The sequence below is a fragment of the Calidris pugnax genome, unplaced genomic scaffold, assembly GCF_001431845.1.
Source record: "Calidris pugnax isolate Ruff unplaced genomic scaffold, ASM143184v1 scaffold18, whole genome shotgun sequence".
Lineage (NCBI taxonomy): Eukaryota > Metazoa > Chordata > Aves > Charadriiformes > Scolopacidae > Calidris > Calidris pugnax.
Window position 1 is genome coordinate 9,451,949 of NW_015090812.1, and position 12,282 is coordinate 9,464,230.

Sequence of the window (12,282 nt, forward strand, 5' to 3'; positions counted from 1 at the left end):
GCTGCTCCCTGCCAGCCAAAAACAAGTAGCCAAATCCACTCCTTTCCCCATCCTTGCCACTGGAGATGGAAAGAGGACGCTGACATCCCAGCTGCCCACCCCTCACCAGCCTGGGGACCCCCGCCCAGCACCCCATCCCCAGGGGACGCAGCCACGGGGAGGGGTTAAACCCCCCATTGACCCATCTGCAAAATGTTTGTAAACCAAAAGCGTCGGCGCCAGCCCCACGCCGGGGGGGAACTTGACCTCCACCCCCTCCCCATGACGGCAGCCTCCCGGTCCCTGCTGTCGGGGGTAACCCTATACGGGGCTGCTGGCCCCTAATGCAGGACGTATAGATCTGTTGGGGCTGGGCGCCTCCTGCCCCCAACTAATGCAGCCGACGAGACTTCATTATGGGGGGTGTTTGTGTCCCCCGAGGTGTGCCCTTCGCCCTGCCCGCCTGGCTCTATGGCGGGGGGGGACACACAAGTTGGGGGACACCATTCGTGGTGGGGCAGAGACGCATCGTTGCAGGGGATGGGGTGGGATGTCCTGCTCCAGCAGCCCCCTGTACCCCAAAATAGGACCAGGGATCCCCTTTGGGACATTACCCACATCCAGGGGCTGTGACATATGGTGGTGGTCGGGGGGGGGTTTGTCTCCTCCGCTGCCTCTCGCCTGCAAAGGGAAACACAGAAAGGCGGGAAGCACCCGAGAAGATTTATACTTGTTTAATTAATGTCAAATGTAGTTTACAAACGGGAGTGACAAGTACCTCTTTGTATAATATACACCGACACACAATCATCGACACACCGGAATATCGCTTTGTGCAACTGGGATTCTTTGGGCAAAGATAGGTAACTCCGATATTTCAATTTTTTTTTGAGTTTTTTTTTTTTTTTAAATCATTTAAACTCATTACAGAAGAGGGGAAGCGGCAGATGCGTGTTACAAACCGGGATGCCTCTCTCCCCAGCCTTCCCCCTGCAGCCCCCCCCCTTGAAAACAGGGGATGGCCTTACAATTGAAAACAAAACAAAAAAAAAAACCAACCAAAAAGTAACCCCCAAAACAAAGAACCAATGACTAGTTACATATGGTTTTACACTTAACGTACATACAGCACACGGCTGGTCCACAAACCACCACCCGAAAACCTGGCTCCCTCCTGGGGTCTGTTTCCAAGAAAGGGCTGGGGTGGGGTGTCCTGCCCTCTCCCCCTTCCCGGCTGCCTCTCAACCCCCCCCTCCCCACTGCACCCTCCCCAAATCCACCTCGGACACCCCAGCACCCAGGCAGCGCAGCCCTGGATGGGTGGCTTTTTCAGTCCAGCTGTGACTTCCCCAAATTTTCCCCCTCTTTTACAAACCCCCACCCGAGTTGTGTGTTCCTGCCCTTCCCCTGCCCCGGTGCTGCTGGCCAGGGGGTGCCCAGCAGTGATGCCCACCGCTGCGGCCCCTTCCCCTGCCCGCAGCCTCCTCGGGGGGGCAGGACCCTGCTGGGGGTGCTTGGGCTTCCTCTGGACCCCAGCAGCTCCGCAGGGATGCGACCCCGAGCCGGGGAGCCTGCAGGTCTCTGGTCTCAAAAGGCCACCACGCTGCTATGAGCTTGGAGACCCGGGAAACTCTTAATTAGGAATTGTTGCCTTTTGCCAAGATGCTTATAAAATACAGCTCCCTTAATTTGGCTTTTGTTTTTTTTTTTTGGGGGGGGGGGGTGCAGTGGGATCTTTCTGGAATCACTCAGGAGGTGCCGAGGACAGCAGCTCCTCTCTGCTAAGCAGCATCAAGCTGAGAACAGGGAGGTGGTGATGGGTCCATCACCCCCGAGGCATCCTGCCCCCTCAGCCCTTCCCTCTCCAGAACAGCCCCACAGCCCAGCAGCACTGGGGGTCCCAGCTCTGAACCCCTCATCCACTGCTGCTTCCAGATGGTCTTAAAATGCCTCAGCCACGTTGTGCTGCCAGGTGGGATCTGCTTGGAAAGACCCTGCAGGAGCGCAGGAAGATGAGGAACCTCATCTCCCCGTCTTCTGGCTTTGGGGAGCTGGCACCCCATCACTGCCCGGGGACCTGAGGCAGGGCTGCAGGGTGAGGGGCTGGGAGAAGTCAGCACATGGGGTGGGTGGAAATGGATCGGGATTTGTTTCTTGAGTCCTGGAAATAAAAGAAAAAACAACAAAAAAACCAGGCCAGATGGCAGCTTTGGTTAAGGCTGAGGATGTGGGAGATGGGGACCAAGCATGAGGGACTGCCTGGGAGAAGCTGGGGCTGCAGGGAGCCTCTGGCTCTGGCTGGAAGCATCTCTGCTGGCTGCGGGTGAGCCCTGGGGGTGGCCGTGGGGACGAGGCAGGGCTGGCTCGGCTCCCCACCCTGGTGCCAAAACCTCTTTTGTGAAACGCAGGCTGCTCCAGGAGAGCAGGAGCTGGGGGAAGGCGGCGTGGGGCAGGGCTGGCTCTGTGGGGCTCGTACATCTCCAATGGGCAGTGCTGGGGAAGCGGCCGAGCCCCTCCGGGAGAAGCCACCATCAGGGCCATCCCATCCCCTGCCATCCCTCCCGGTGCCCGCTCCTTCCCCGCCATCCTGCCTCGGCAGCGGGCACCGGGAGCAGCTCAGGCATCCCTGAGGATGGAGGGGAAGCAGGAGGGAAAGCAAAGCAAGGCAGGGGGGCAGGGGAAGGGGCTACGGCCTTGGAGGAGGCAGGAGGGGGACAGCGGGACCCTCGAGCAGGGGCTGCCGTCCCCGGGGAGCAGGCAGGGCTCTGGCCGGGCTGCCCCCCTCCAGCTCCACACCGACTGCCCCCTCCCCAGCCCCTGGAAAGGCAAAGGGGGCTGAGGCAGATCGCCCCCACCCTGCCCCGTCCCCCCCGGCGAGGAGTTAAAAGCCGTGTCTTTCCGGGGATAACGATTCTATTATAAATAGCCCCATTAGCTACAACTAATGACAAAAATCCACCTCCTCTACTCCCCATAAGTTCTGTAAGTTATGGGCAATGCTACAGCCATTACTAAAAGCTGTTAACTTCATATCTGAATGAGGAAATATACACCACAGAACATTAAACCATTTATATTATATATATGTATATATATACTTTTTTTAAACTAATGACTTTAATGCCAAAACTTTGCTGAACCAAGAAAAATATGGGTTTAATGTTCTCTGCTCATTTTTTTTTCTTCTTTAAAAAAAATACAACCCAAAAAAAAGAAAGGGAAACTTATTAGTATGTAATGTTTGAGTCTATCCCATTTATACACAACATTGTAAACATATATAATCTATATTACATGTGCTTCATTTCTGCCTGGGTGTGTTTTTTTTTTTCTTTAAACCTTTTTTTTTTTATCACTAGAACACCACAAAAAACCAAAACAGAACCAAACCAAAAAACCAAACCAAAACAAATAAAAACAAAACAAAAACAAACTGAACGAAGAACACAAGTTACAGGTTATTTAACATCTCTCTGTCAAGGGTCCCTTCCCCAGTCTCCTGGGGGCAGAGTGGTCAACAACACAGTCCAAAGGAGGGCTCACGAGCCATCCGCGATGCAAAGCCAGCTCCAGGGAATGGGTGGATGGGGAATACTGGTTTTAAAAAAGGGGGCTTCACAACAAAGGGTTTGGTTTTGCCCGCTGCAGATGCTGAAGGAGGTCTCAACATGCGGGGTCTGGGAGCCGAGGCTCCCCACTGCTCCTGTATCCTCGAGTTCGTGTCTGGAGTCTCTGGTTTGGGTTTGTTTTTTTTTTCTTTAAATTTTAAAACGTCTTTTTTCTTTTTTTGTTGTTGCTGTCGTTCTTCTCCCCCTTGGTGTGATGAGCTGAGCCGAGTAGCTGGGTCCTGCCCTCCCGCTGGGTCCTTCATAAGTAGATGCGCCGAAGGTCTCCGGGAGACGTGATGGTGTTACACTGAGGACAGAGCTTCTTGGCACCCTGCAACCAGCAGACGAGATGAACAGTGTGAGACAGAATCACAGAATCACAGAATCTTCTACGTTGGAAGGGACCTTAAAGATCATCTTGTCCAACCGTCAACCTAACTTTGACAAAAATAGACACCCACACAACAAACAAAAAGCAACACCATCACTAAACCATATCTCCCAGCACTACATCAGAGAAGGGGGACAACCCGCATGACTCTGCCCTTGGCCTGGGGCATCTCAGGGGGAGCAGCACAGGAGCAGGGGCAGCAAGGCCACCCCCCTTCCCCTCCAGGTAGGGCCATGCCCTCCCAGGAGGAGGCACAAGCTGCCTTGCAAGCCCCTAGTCCCACTCCAGTCCCCGGCACAGAATCACAGAATGATATGGGGTTGGACGGGACCGCTGGAGATCATCTCGTCCAAACTCCCTGACAGAGCAGGTCCACCTAGAGCAGGTTGCACAGGATCACATCCAGGTGGGTTTTGAATGTCTCCAGAGATGGAGACTCCACCCCCTCTCTCTGGGCAGCCTGTTCCAATGCTCTGCCACCCTCAAAGTAAAGAAGTTCCTCCTCATGTTTAGATGGAACGAGGCAGCTGGGCAGGCAGCAGCCTACAGGAGGCTGAAACCCGGAGCCAAGACACAGAATCATCTAGGCTGGAAGAGGCCCTCGGGATCATCAAGTCCAACCATCTACCCTACTCTAAAGTTCTGCCCTACACCATATCCCCCAACACCACATCACCACGTCACCAAACCCAGCAGGAACGGGGAGAAGAGTCTCTGCAGATGGACTGGCCTGAGCTCCCCATCCCACCGCACTGTCCGTGCAGGCTGCCAGGCAGATCTGCTCCTCTCTGCTTCCCTTGCTCACCTGCACCCGCTCATCAGCCAGTACAGGGCACCCAGCAGGCAGAAAACCAAGTTTTCTGGGGGAAAACCAAACTGGTTTTCCCAGTTCTCAGCTGGGATGACGGAACTGGTTCATGGTGGGGCTGGACCATCCCTTTCAGGGCAGTGCACTGCAGGACTGTCTCGGCCATCCTGTGAAAGCCCCCAGAGCTGCTGGCATGAAGGAAACCCCTGTCCTGTCCCCTCCCCAGCTCACAAGAGATGCTGTGGAGACAAGTCTGTTCTGCAAGGTGAGCTGAAACCGGGAAACTGTGAACTGGGGCGAGGTAATGGGCGGCTGACATGAACACTACACGAAATAAAACAAGGGCTGATGTGCCATCTGTCACTGAGCCTGACAGCAAAAGGGTGTTAATAAGCCTCAGAATCGGGGTCAACCTAAGCCGGTCATCATTAGATTGGCAGATGTGACAGACAGTTGATGGGAAAAATGACAGAACGATGGCTCTGCTGCGAGGCAGCCTCCCGTCTGCAGCAGCAGCGCAGGAAATTGGGATGCCCTGGCTTCCAACACCGACCACAGCCTCAACGCCACCTCCTGCCGCACGGAACCGAGCACAGGCTCTGTCTGAGCACCCCAAGTTTTGCTCCCTGCTGTCAGACAGGCCCTTCCAGTGGCTAACACCCAGTGCTGGGCACGACAAGCAAGCTGATAGGGATGCAGTGTGCCATCTGAGAGCCTGCCACCTTGCACCAGGGCTTGGTGGCAGAACCGATGCCGCTGGGCTCAGTGATGCTGCTGCTCTCCCTTGGCAGGGCTTGTTCAGTACCCACAGCAGGGAGCGCGGCCGCTTGCAGGACGTGGACTGAGTAACCTTGACCTGCCACACTGCTTCGGTACCACTACCTACATTTGGGGACATCCCTGGCAGAAGGGCTGGTGCTGCTGCTTACAGAAGGCAAGCACCCTTAGAAGTGGTCGTCTCTGCTCTGTGACAACACTTACAGAGAGAGAGGACGGGATTTCTCCCCTGGAAGCTCCCCGGACTAAGGAGAATCTAGAAGAGAGAGTACCAGGTAGAGAAAATTTACATGGGTGCAAGTAACCCACAGGGATGTCACTCCAAAGAGGCCCAAGTCACGTTTGCTCTGCAGTCCCGAGTGTTACCAAAAAGCCCTCACAGACCAGCCTTGAACCAGCCCCTTCCTGCCCACAGTGCATGTTATTCCATGGCAGACATGGACTTTGTGTGCTGTTCCCTGAGCTTTGGACTTGTGAGCGAGCAACCAGGCTCCCATCTGACTCCCCTTGCTGCCTACAGCTGAGCTGCTGCCTTGATGCATGTGGGAGCCACGGACACCTACACCTGAGATCTAAATCAGCCACACATGAAGGCCTGTTGAACCAGAATTCAATGAAACATGTAACAGACACCCAAGACATCACGCTCAGGGTGGCTGACAGACTGGCAGTGGGACAGACCACTGGTGGCGTGGATGGTGCATCTAGTTCTGGTGCTGATGCCCATGGGCATGACCTTCTAGCCACTCGGGACTTACCTTATCCCCACTCTAACTACTCTGTCTGTTTAGATTTTCAGCTTTTTGGGGCAGGGACCATCTCACTGCACCTGTGCGACGCATGGGGCAGCCCCATCCACTGCTCTTCGCAGAGTGGACTTGGCCATGCTGGATTCTGGGAAGTGCAAGCACAAACCAAAACTAGAGGGAAAGGTTTAAAACCCTGATGAAATCAAAGACTGACTGCACCAGACTTTAACAGAGCCTGTTTACATAAAACACCTCTTTGCTTGTGCTCAAGACCAGAGCTTTGGATTTCCAGCACCAGAAAAGGGCAAGCTCTAACCCTGCATGTCCCAGTAAAATCTTCCTGAAGCAGCTACGCAGACAGGAGAGAAAAATCTAAATATCTGCCCCTTCTGCCACCTTTAAATCCATTGCTGTGTAGCAGCACCGCTAAGGAGGGGCTCACTAATCTGGATGCAAATGCCACAAAACAGCCTGTTTCAATCCAGTCCCCGCATCACCAGGCACTTCCCTGGTCCTCAGAGGTGCCTGTTGCATCTGGTTGGCCTCTTGGCATCGTCTTTGCAGCTGGAGGGTCCCAGGGGAAGTGGCAGGGGGGTGCGGAGGAATTAATTTGCAGCATGTTGTCAAAGGGGCAGCAGTTGGCAGCTGCCCATTCGAGCTTTCCTGTGTGCCCAGACAAGCAGAAGTAAGTGTGTATGGGGACTGTAAGGCATTCCAGATGTGACTACCACACACATCTGTGTTCCCACTCTGCTTTCTAAGACTGGCAGAGCTTATTGGCAAAGGGCAGCAACGCATCCAAGTAGCTGGAGCTTCTGCCTCTCTGGGCAATGCACCAGGGACAGGTACCTTCTGCAGGACCAGTTTCCTGACCCATCAAATGCCTGGGCCTGCCTTCAGCCTGGGGTGAAGGATGAAGGGAAGTGCTTGCTGCCACCTAAACCCATGCCCTCCTGCTCCTCAGTGCCCCCGTGCAAAGCTGGAAAGCACTTTAGCAGTCATTTTCCTTTAACTCTGCTGAGGTTGGGAAATGTTTGGCTGTCAGTGGGTGGGGAAGAGCACTAAAAAGCAAATCTCAGTTGCTGCCATCTCACTGGCTTGCATCTCATGCTCCGTTCTGGGATGTGGAGGTGGAGTGAGACAGCTGCAGGCAGGTGTGTATGACCCTTAGCAAGGGCAACCTCACTAACAGCTCAATGTGGGACACTTTGGAAGGCCAGATTCCTGGAAAGCCACCCTGCCCAGGTCTCTCCAAAGGCTGAGCAGGTGCTCACTATAAGCACAAGTCCTCCACATGCAGCCCACAGGATGGCAGAACAAGCCTGATCAAGCCAACTGCACCTTTGCTCCTCTCTCCCGTGGCAAAGCAAGGTCAGGTATGCAATTCCTTCACACCACAGGGAAAGGGGAGATGGGTGGATTTATAATGCCAGATCCTGGGATCTCTGTCCCGGAGGTCTGCTTTCTACACCGGATTCTGATGGCTTTAGGGGGATCTGCTCTCCCCACCTAAGGCTGAGAGCTATGCAGGGGCAGCCAGGGCCAAGTTTTTGACCAAACCAGAAGGCAGAACCCAACCACATGTAGCCTGACCCATTTTCTGCAAAAGCTACGTGACTGAAGGTTGATTTAGGGCAGTGGTGGATGTTGCTTCACCTGCAGCTCATCTTCAGCTCTGGGTACATGGGAGGGAACAATGGCATCCCGGAGCCCTTCAGCAGCCTGGCATGAACACTGCACGTGGAGCCGGGCACAGGTCTCTGGGTCTCCCTAGTACTTACGCTTGGTATTAAATAGTTCAAGCAAAAATAATGACTTTAGACCCTTGGGGAAGCCTTATTCTTTTTTCTTTTCTTTTTCTTTAAAATAAAACTGTCATCCTCTGCACACATAACGCACGTGTGCTAAATTCAGAACTAAGTCCCGATTTTTTTCTTTTGAGATTGAAATGGCTTAGAACCGTGTTCCTTACATCTGACTTTTTGGTGTAGGTGTACAACATTTATTGGCATGAGCATTTAAGCTCTCCTCTCTTGTAGAGAGGCACATAAGCTTGTACACACACACATGCTGGCACAGGCACAATGAAAAAGCATTTGCTCCCCCACCGCTCACCTGCCAGCTGGGGTTACTAAACTTTTCCCTTGAAATAAAAATGCTGCGGAATAATAAGTCCCACCTGTCGGCCATTTCTTTTTTCCTTTTTTTTTTTTTTTCCAGGTCCTTCTGCTCCTTTCATCATAGCTTCATGGAAAAGCCTTGATGTGTTATAGCTGCGTGTGCTAGAGTAAAGGCCACCTCAGCTTTTCCATTATAAACCCCAGTTTTGAGGGGTTTATAAAAGTCGGCTGCAAGAAGTTTGCTCCAGGGCTGTTGCAAAGCAAAGAAAAGGAGCTGGAACCAGGATGGAGTTTATTTTTTCTCCTCCTTTCTTAATTAAAATTTGGCAAGTGATTGATCCACAATACAGGCTAATCACTTGGGGTAGTAGTTTGAAAAATACATTAACGAGAGCTGAGATGTTGAGAAGTCGTTAGGGCTCACATGGTGCCAGGAAGGATTGGAGTATTTTGTCTTAAAGTTGCCTCTTAAAAAAAAAAATGGTGTGACGTCTGCTATAAATTGGCTAAAGTAAGAAAACTCAAAAGAAAGGATTTAGGCACTTCCTGCTGTCCTGTGGGTCTAAAAATGGGTAATTTCCAAGCAGAATATGCTACCAGACACAGAGAATAGAGAGAAACACACACACACAGAGCCACCGTTAAACCTGGGCTCAAAGCATGCCTATTTTACAGGAAGGAAAGTAGAGAGATGACAGGAGGGACCGAGCAACCTTACCTACACAGTGCCAGCATTAAACCTGGGCTCAAAGCGTGCCTCTCTTACAAGAAGGAAAGTAGAGAGATGACAGGAGGGACCCAAACCGAGAGCCAGCTTCTGCCAGGAGAGGAACAGAACTCTGATATCCACTTCTCAACCAAGGCGACAGCCCCCTCTCCCCACGCCTGCACATGAAGTGGCAGCTTCTTCTCTGCAAATGCTGATTCCCAGAGAAGCAGCTGTCCACCACTGCCGGCGTGGGGTACCTCCAGTTGTCAGGTAATGGGGTTAAAGCCATCAGGAGAGCGTCCCTTTTCACAGAGCCTCCTCAAAGGGTGGACCTCACCACCACAGGTTGTTGGAAGCCAAATCTGAAATATGTTAATAACTCGACAACCTCACGGCAGACAGGAACATCACGAAGGACCAAGCGCAGCATCATGCAGGCAGCTGCTGACTCAGGAGGTCCCTACGTTGCTGGAAGCACTAAGGAATCACCCAGAAGGATTGCTCTGTATCTGCGCTGTTTCTTACAGAAACACTGCAGCCCACGTGGGGTATATAGTATTACAGCCTAGAAAAAGCAACAAGGCTAAGAACGCACTAGTGTAATCTGCCAGAGATACAAATGTGTCAGCCGAAGAGCGTACATATCTGTCGATGGATTCCCTAGAAGCACATTCTATGATGAAGAAGGCTTTTTAGAAGAGATTTTTTTTTTCTTGCTTTTGCAGTTGTCATTTTCAGATAAGCCCAAGACAGGCAAGTACAAGCCTGGGGTCAGCAAATACTCATAGGAAATGCTGGGTCTGGCTGTACAGGGACCGGGGAAACTCAGCAAACTGCACCTCCTCAAATCAACCTGTCCTCTTTCAGCCCCTGCGTGCCTGCCCCCACCAACAGTCCATCGTTGGCAAACAACCTAACTTACCTTTTAACTCCATTTACTTCATAAGGAAGGATACCAGGGTTTGGGAGATCACAGAACTACAGCTCAGAGGGACATCAAGAACTCACTGACCCCTTCCCTTGGCAAGATCACCTCAACCTAAATAACTGCTGATGGACACACACCAAACCTGTTCTCACAAACCTCCAAGGATGGAGGCTCCAAACCTCCCTAGCAAAGCACTGCAGCAGATTCCTAATCTCTACTGTCAGAACACTCTTCCCAGGAGAAGGAAAATATGAATCTCACCCACTAGTAGCTGTAGGGTCCCTCTCAGTTAATGGGGAAGGATAGAGAAGGGGCAGACAAACCTCTTCCAGAGGGAGATTCATCCCCCATCACCCAGTGACTCAGGGCTGCAGTCCAACACCAGTTGAGGACACCCACCACAAGGACGGTCAATGTTCAGGGAAATGAAGCCCCTCTCCTGCTGCCCAGGCTAAGCCTCCCTCCTGCAATGTCATCTCCTCTCCTGATTTTGAAGGACCTGCATGTGCTTTCAGGGGTTTCCAAAAGGGAACACTGGGAAGTCACTCCAGGCTACTGTCCCAGTTTCTGCATAACTTGAAGATAGCAACTAGCACTCTGCATGCAGGATAGATGGATAAAAAATGTCACTGTGTTGAGTGCCCCAGACAACAAGCAGGGAGTAGCAAGCTCACCGGTGTGGTTTGACACAGCAATACAAACCCAGCTGACAAATCAGGTAATACGATTTCCTGGGAACCCAGGCACGATCACACGGCATCAAGCAACACATCCTTGTATCTCTCTCCCTGTCTCCATTCCTGCTGTGCCTACAACCACAGAGCTGCCCACAGCATATGCATACCTTTAGCCTGTGTCCTCTGGACCACAGCGCTCAGACAGACCGGTTTTGCTCACAGAGCAAGTGGAATGAGAGAAAACCACTCAACTCATTATATCCTGAAGCTGAGTAAAGGATGATTTCTCCATGGCCACCATGATGAGGACCATCTAAGCAAGCAGCTTCTGTTGGTGCTGGAGGGCTGGCTAACTCAGCAAGCACCATGATCTTGTTTCTCTCTACTCTACGTCCAGGGTCCCTTTCTGCAATCTCAGCCTTTCCTTCATGTTAATCCAACACAGCAACAGGAGACAGAGATGGAGTCTGCTCCAGTGGATGTTTCATCCCCAGAACTTGGAGCTGGTTTGATGCATCGAGCTCTAGTTCCTAAGTTAGAGCGCCCAGCAGCCATTTGTAGATTTAAAATGTGGTTAAAAATGTCTCTCCCTCTTCCTTACCAACAGAACAGTTATAATTTGGAATTGGACATCAAGAGCCAAAAGTAAAAAAATTCTATTTTCAGAACGCCTAAGCGCTTTAAAGATTCAATCTTCATCAGTCCCATAGACACCACCGAAGTCAGAGGATATTAGAGATGCTCAGATTATTACAACATCATATCCTATAAAATATTTAAACCTTAAACCTTTTAAAAAACACTTCACCTCCCCTGGTCCATAGACAGAAGCGAGCACCAAATTTCACCCTGTCTTCAGTTCCCCGCAGAGGTTCAGAAGTGCTCCCAGGCACTCTGAGCCTTCAGTTCCAGGGCCTTGTTGAACAACACACGGTCCTCCCTGTCTCATAGACACACTCACACTCTAATTTAATATTAGATCTCGGCTGGGCACATAAACCACAGGTACACAGGAGAAAGGGGACTTTTCACCAGCAGGGATGGCAGATCTCCAGAATGTTCAAAAGGGGCCGGAAGCCCGACACAACCCGCCCGCCCCAACTCCTATTAACTCCAACAAATTGTTTATTGCACAACAGAAGAAAAATGTTGCCCCTCTCCCCCAGCCAAGTCTTTCCATGTGTGCTGCACGCGTAGGCTCCCTCCTCCCGCCCCCGCCGGGGAGCCAGCTTTATACCCAGGGAAAGGTAACAGCAGCGATTATTACACACACTATCCCACAGCTCCTCGCTTGTTAAAAAAAACAAGAGTCTCTTTTGTGCCCGAAATAAAAGGAGATACCTTAATTAGAACAATGCAGGTTGGTGAGCATTAAACACTGAGCCCAGCTGCTGTATGCCATTAAATTCATAAAAAAGGAGGGGGGAAGGAGGGCAGTCTTAACGAGATTACACACATTGACTTTGATCAAGACACAAAAGCACCAAGGCGTTCCAGGGTTTTTATTGCTGTCTTCGGGCTACATTTTAATGGTTA

At 51.7% G+C, this 12,282-nt stretch overlaps 1 protein-coding gene across 1 annotated transcript in view; it reads right to left on the reverse strand.

Annotated features, from left to right (window-relative positions):
• Positions 1 to 697: 697 nt before the first annotated feature.
• RNF220 (ring finger protein 220) overlaps positions 698 to 12,282 on the reverse strand; it is a 245,300-nt gene continuing 233,715 nt past the window's right edge. Inside the window, exon 16 of the mRNA XM_014938949.1 lies at positions 698 to 3,918. Within this exon, the coding sequence (XP_014794435.1) occupies positions 3,847 to 3,918 (72 nt within the window). The 3' untranslated portion in view covers positions 698 to 3,846. The remainder of the gene's footprint in view (positions 3,919 to 12,282) is intronic.